The 7,056-nt window shown below is 37.8% G+C and overlaps 1 protein-coding gene across 1 annotated transcript; it reads right to left on the reverse strand.

The window, feature by feature from the left end:
- Positions 1-257: 257 nt before the first annotated feature.
- On the reverse strand, positions 258-6,129 carry LOC107772442 (phospholipase D alpha 1-like). The gene is made up of 3 exons (XM_016591954.2): positions 5,296-6,129; positions 1,365-3,264; positions 258-921 (listed from the first exon to the last, which is right to left on the reverse strand). Exons 1-3 carry the CDS (start codon positions 5,386-5,388, stop codon positions 482-484), a joined length of 2,433 nt encoding a protein of 810 aa, XP_016447440.2. The 5' UTR covers positions 5,389-6,129; the 3' UTR covers positions 258-481.
- Positions 6,130-7,056: the final 927 nt, after the last annotated feature.

The following is a 7,056-nucleotide window of genomic DNA, read 5'->3' on the forward strand; positions in this document are numbered from 1 at the left end:
GAATACCCATTGTAACATTCTTGCATTTTATTATTCCCTTTTTAGAGTTTCTGACTTTGTTATTGCTTGACCATACAGTTTTATTTCGCACAAATTAGTTTGATTTGATGATTGCTCCCGAATTCATACAGTCAAGTTGCTCATTCAATATTTCGTCAAAAAAATAAATGTTGGTGCAATGTAGTAGTGGTATACTTAATTAACGAGACAATGAGTTCAACAAGAAAATAACGAAGTGTTAAATTTCCAAGGAATGCAAATCTAATACTAGAATCCTTTCAGAACACGTATATAAATCTGAAAAACATCTAAAAAACAACAATTAAAATAAGGAGCCTCATCAAATCTCAGATGCACATCCCTGGATTAGAAATCTAAAAGACAAACAACCATCTGTTATTCCCACTACAAACTGCAGTTTCCTTGGGATATACTATGTGTTTATTTTCTCTTAAGGTAACTAGCCAACATGTTTTTCCGCTTATGTAGTGAGGATAGGAGGAAGGTAGTCAGATTTAGTACCAACAACCTTGGCCTTAGTGTCAGGGAAGAACTCATTTCCATCTCCTGGCAAATCCGTGATATCCCCATTGTTTGTAAGTCCAACGGGGTATCTGAGCAAGTGACCAGGCAGATCACTGTCTAGACTCTCACTTGTATAAAGATCCCAGTATTTATCAGCTATTTGATTCACCTTCTTCAAGCATTCCTCACTTTCTGGATGTTGGAAGGTGTCGTCAAGCATACCCATGTGCTCGTACCACAATGCCATTCTGAAACCATGAACTTGACCCCGTGCTGGTTGACTTGTCGTTAAATGATGAGGCTGGTACGCTCCAATTGCTATCTCAGAATCTCTCGCGCCGTCCATGGACCTCTGGTTTATGTTGGCTGATCCAACTATGATGTACTCATCATCAACTGTTAAGAAACTAAGTTAGTACCACGCGATGCTAGCATAACCAGGAATCGATGCAACATAGACTCAATGGGTTCAACTAAACCAGAGAAAGATATATATGTGAAAGTAATTTCATCAAATATTAAGGTCCGAACCCATAATTGCAAAAGTGCAACGGCTTCAGTTGTGAGAAAATAAAGGCAGAATCTATCATGTTTAAATCTTAGATCCACCTCTAAGTATAACTTTATGCAGTACTTATGCAAGAAAGTCTATGTCTCTTGTATTTGTTTGATCAAACGAACAAATCAAAAACTTGATTGTTTACCATGTTAAATCCTTAAAGTATTTCAAGGAACTTATAGAACTTGAAAGTTTTTCTCGCCATATTCAAGACATATAAATTCCATATTTCAGAGAATCAAGTTTAAGATAGAGCAGAAATTTGTGAACCACATCTTACCAATCATCATCTTGGAATGGACATAGATCATGAAGCGACGAGCTTCCTGAGCTCGCTCATAATCAGAATCAGGCTCTGGCTTTTCTGAAGGTTCATATTCTCCGCTCTTCTTCATTTCCCGATTACCAATGCAGAAAAAGGTCAAATAATTCCTGGGGTGGTCGTCAGTACCTTTATCTCTGATAGCCTGAAATATATGTTTATACATCATTTCCATTGTCCTCTTTTGCCAATCTAATATTGCTTGTACGGATGCACTCTCAGGAATTCCTTCTGGCCACATTGGAACCAGAACATATACTGTAAACCTTTCCCCTGCTTCAATCTTACTCACAATCTTCAACGTAAGTTCTTTTGGAATGAGATGCAAAGCACCTATCTCCTCCACTTTCACATCATCACATTGCCAATCGTAACAGCTTCCAAGAAAATACTGATTTTCAATGTAAATGAAATTCTTTGCCCGACGAATAGCAGTGATATAAGCATCCTGAATACTTCTATCGACTATGTTATCTTTGCCACTCACTAGACCCGCCTTTGCTGCATCTTCGGGTGTGTCAGGAAAACCAAAAGCTGCCCCGCCATCGATAGATCTGAATAACTGAACATTCCACGTTTCAGGATCATCTGGATACATAACTGGAGATGGTGGAATGATAACATTGTCAAGCTCTCTTAAGTTGACAAGAATATCTTTTCCACCTTGTTTTCTCCATCTCTGCTCAAAATTAAACAGAACATCCCAAGCAATTGGTCCTTCAACTCGAGAGTGAATGTCATGCCAGGGCTCCCTAGGCCCACCTTTGGTAATCGAAGCCTCAGCAAAATTAGGCTGGTGGAAATCATCGTGGTGTGCAGTGTCCAGTGTTCTAAAAAGTGAATGGAAAGGTGTATCGTATCTCCCATCACAAAGATCAATGCCACCAACAAAACTCACAATCCTCCTCATGTCTGATTCGCCATTGGGCATGTCACTGTCCACTATTACGAGTTTCTGGTGATGAGTAAACATGGTAGAGATTTGTAAATCCTTAACTATGCTTCCACCATCATCAGGATCCCGAGGGCAAAGTACACAGTGCACGTCAGTACCTTTAAAGAACTCTTCAGTTTCTTCGTCATGAGTGGCCATAAGACCATCCTTCTTCAGCAGACGTACAGATGTTCTGTCATCCCATACAAGCATAAGTACTTTAACGCCATCACTCGCCTTCTTCTTGAGCAGCTCTCCGAGTGTGATATCTCCTCCAGGCTTTTGCCTCCTCGAATCTCTCAACAAGTTTATTTCAGTATATACAGACCAGCCAGTAATGTAAATCAAGTGCTTTGCATTTGTAATCGCATCAAACACATCTTCCCAACATCTATGCGGTTCATAATATTTACCCCCCGATAGAGGGATTTTAGGAATAAATTTGTCAGGGATATGTGCATCTTGATACAAAGAAACACGACATCCTGATCTCTGTGGGAAGAAAGTGTAAGGGACACCAGGATATTTAGGATTACCTATTCCATGTCCCCAATTACGATCTCGACTGATATCAAAGAACTGTAGCCTCACATGGATCTTAGAACCTTCTTTTATGGGATTCTTGTCTTCATCCAGTATCTCAATCCATTCATCAACTTCTTCCCCTTCCAAGAGTTCATTAACAGGTAAATAAGCTCTTCCAATTAAGGTTGCACCAATGGAATTGTTATCTTTGACTGTGAATACAACATTTGAAGCCATATGAGCGCAGTAGATGTGAAACGACTCATTCCACCTAGGATTGCTTGGTTCATTTTCAATGACTCTGGTTCTTCCAACCCTTGCCTTTTCCAAATCAACTGTGGCATATATTTTAGAAGCTCCTTTGCCAACACCTACAGTCTCCTCGACGGTCTCTTTAATCTGCAAATATGAGATTTCAACCAATCAGAAATTTCATTAGAGGGAGAATCCTTTTCTAAACAAGTTGAAAGAGTCCATTTTGTATCTAAGAGAAATATATGAATGATTAATGGAAAATTTTCATGAGTGTATGACTTAAGTCATAGATGTCTCGGGAACATTACAGATGGTAAACACTGAATTCATGGAAAAGCGAAGAGTTATACTGCATCGTTTAGTTACATGTTACTTAAAAACAACATTTCAAAATCAGTATTTTTTGCTGAAAAAATGAGGTGGATAAAATACAACTTTAACTTGGCATTGAGAAGAAATAGTGTCCACTGTTCTGTAGGTGTTTCAACACTAACAGGTTCTACTCAGAAACTAATGGACATATCTGTACATGAAATCACATAAAGCAGCTTCACTTCCCTAAGGGGCAAAGGATTGAGATTTAACCTTTTTCATAGCTGAAACACCACTATTCATCATTCAGAAAACTAAGTAAATACCCAAGATACAGAGAGGGAGAGAAGGACCCAATTAGCAAAAAGTCTTGATGATTTAACACAAGTAGTAAGGAGCATGTGTTTCTGCCAGAAGCATTTTAGGGCAGAGTTAGATTTCTCCACAAGCTTCAATTTGAAGTTTAAAATATCCCTGAATTGCACCATGCTATCTATATCAGGAGACTATGCTCATTCATGATTCATAAACTAAAATAACAGAAGTTTATTATGCTGTTATTTTAAGAAATTAAGAGAAAGATCAGCCACAAAAAATAGAGTTCATAGGGTGAAAGCTTAAAAGAGAATTAGAGGAACAACAGTGTTAATGGGAATATATCATGGGTTAAGAAATACAGACAAAACAAATTCATCAGAGTAAGAAATGGCTACACTAATCAGAGGCAGACCCAGTATTTAAAGGTGGAGGGGGCATATGAGCGAACTGCTCAACCAATGTCCCAATCGGACTTTTGATTTTAAGGGTTCCAAGCAAAATATATGACCATTTTTGATACATATACACTTATATATTTAGAATTTTTGCCGAAGTTAACGTATCCGATGACACTCTTCTCCAAACATAGGTCCGCCTCTGACCCTGAGAATATATATGACCTCAACTCAACTACACCAATAGAGTAAGACACGTCTACCAGACAATATGGAACTTCACGATTCAGCTGAATAATGTATTAACATCTGGGGCGGATCTACAATATCGGGTATGGTTTCCCAGGAACCTAGTAACTTTTACCCGAACCTTATATTTGTATCGAGAAATCTATTAAATGTATAACTATCTTTAGCTTGGAAGCCATAAGTAAAATCAGCTTCTGGTCCAGTGGCAAACGGAGGAACCAACTAAAGCTTTATTCCTGAATATGTGGTTAGCTAGGGTTCGAATGCCCTTGTTTACTTTTTAGCTTCACTTTTGTTTTTTTCACAAAACAACACCCCTATGGACTTTTTTGTTTCTCTTTTTCTTTTAAAAACAGACCAAGCCAACATTAAAAAACTTTCTTGGCTGAAAGTATCACTTTTGCCCAAATACGTTTTAAATCCTGGATCCGCCTCTGATAAACATGCTACCAATTTGTTCATTGAGAACAAGGCTACCATTTTAACAGCATACTCTCAGAGTTCAGGCAGAGATTTAGGTTATACCTGCACAATATCTTCACTACCCTCCCCTTCCTCCCCAAAAACAATGGAGGTAAAATAAAATGAAAAAACGAACACGAATTGTGCCTATTTCGGTGTGCTATTTACAGCTTTACACTCATCGCATACTTATCCAACCCCTATAGGGAAGAACATTCCAACTTCATGTTCATATAGAATTTACAAAACATTACGTAGCATATCAAAAGGGACTACAACTAGCGACTGTGAAAGACTGGGATAATTGATGAATCATAAGACCAAAAAGAAAAAAAATGGATAATGCATTCAAGAATACAGAAGTGCAAAAGACCAATTCAAAATCGATGTATGCATAGTGGACCAGCTCAAATTCAAGTGGAGCTCATATATATATTACCTTGCTGAAGAAGTTGCCACCGCCCTTCTCGCGTAGCCTATCAACCTCGTGTACAGTGACATGCAGAGTACCATGAAGCAGAATAGGAGCCATTTTCTCACCTGCTGACAAACTATCAGTGCATGCAAAAAAGAGAGTGCACTCGCAAGGATCAAGAAATTAAGTAAAATAGACCTGAAATCTCACTCCAACAAAAGTGTCGCTAAAAAACATATGTGAGAATATATATGTGTTTGCTGTAAAAAGAAGTGAAGGAAAAGGAAGTGGCGATCCGATAAATCTGTGTTGTTAGAGAAATTGGCCCATAGGTATAGCGAAATACAAAAAGGTTGACTGAGTAAACACAAGTTACAAAACTGCAACATTAATTGTCTTTTGAGGACCTGTTCTTTATGGAAAATAAAATATCTTAAATAAATTAGATCCGGATTTTTGTTTCAAGCCTGATGGATTTGAAGAAAACTAGCAAATTAGAATCACTAAAACCTCACACTACCCGCAATTTAGTATGTATTGAATACTTTCATCAAGATTAAAGTAGTTTTTTTTTCTTCTAAAGAGAAAAAAGCAACAAAAACTAGCTAATCCCTTCGGGATGGCCTAATTGGTTTGGAGGGCGGTCATCCATACAGATGACCTGGGATCGATTTTTCCTCAATTCCTTCTGGGTCGAGCCTGTCGCACAGGGTTTGCTTAGTGCGGTTTACATCCCCTGTGTGGTTTGTAGGCTATTAGCTTACCATAGAGTGCTCACCCGAAGGGCAGAGGTTGTGGCAGAGGCTGTAGCGACTGCGGGTTTTTCTAGGGTTCCAAAAAAAAAAATTAGCTAGAAGTCAAGCATATCTCCCAACTCCCGCAACACATGAATAAATATGCTAGAAGACACGAGTGCGTGCCATTCAAAATATAGACCACAACACATGATAGCTGCTGCGGGTTTTTCTAGGGTTCCAAAAAAAAAATTAGTTAGAAGTCAAGCATATCTCCCAACTCCCGCAACACGTGAATAAATGCTGGAAGACACGAGTGCGTGCCATTCAAAATACAGACCACAACACATGAATCACACTAAAATTATCAATTTACAAGTTAACTTTGTAGTTGCAAGGTAACTCAGCTATCAAAATTAAAGTAATTGCACGTTCAAGAAAATTGATGTTGGTCCAAGCCCCAAAATTTGGGGGGTGGTACTTTAAAATTACTAATTCATTTATTACATTTTATAATAGCTCCCCAAATGTGGTGCCTAATACTTAAAGTGTTGTTCGTTTCTCGATTGAAGAATGTTCCTATTGAATTACTTATAGTTGGGGGATTGATACAAAGCCATTTCAAAGAATTTAGGTTGGGTTCGGTTGGATGAACAAAACATAGAAATTTGGTCCAATCAGTTGGTTGCGCTAGCTAACATCTACAATTTTAACGTAGAACATTTAAACATGTCTCGTAAATGTTAAAAGAAATTGGAAAGTATAATTTTATCTTAAAGCCGTAGTACTGTTCCAGCCTCATACAATGTAAATTAGTCTCAACTGGTTCTCTCTAACGCACAAATTGCTTATTATCTGAAATTTTTTTAACATCCGTTCATCTTGAAAACAATCGGTAATAGTGAGAATAGTAGAAAATAAGATATTCATATGTATGGTACTTGTTTGAAACTGTAGTAATTTTTACCCTTGAATAAATGAATTTGTATCAAACCCTCAATATAAAACAGCAATCGCGTATTCATTAATTTTATTTTGGAGATGTTTGACT

This window comes from Nicotiana tabacum, chromosome 4 (assembly GCF_000715075.1).
Source record: "Nicotiana tabacum cultivar K326 chromosome 4, ASM71507v2, whole genome shotgun sequence".
In the NCBI taxonomy this organism is placed as follows: Eukaryota; Viridiplantae; Streptophyta; class Magnoliopsida; order Solanales; family Solanaceae; genus Nicotiana; species Nicotiana tabacum.

Coding starts and splice junctions, on each gene's coding strand:
- LOC107772442 (XM_016591954.2), bottom strand. CDS start 5,388: ATGGCTCCTATTCTGCTTCATGGTACTCTGCATGTCACTGTACACGAG. Junction 3,265..5,295: donor GTGGCAACTTCTTCAGCAAG/GTAATATATATA, acceptor TCATATTTGCAG/ATTAAAGAGACCGTCGAGGA. Junction 922..1,364: donor CCATTCCAAGATGATGATTG/GTAAGATGTGGT, acceptor GTTTCTTAACAG/TTGATGATGAGTACATCATA.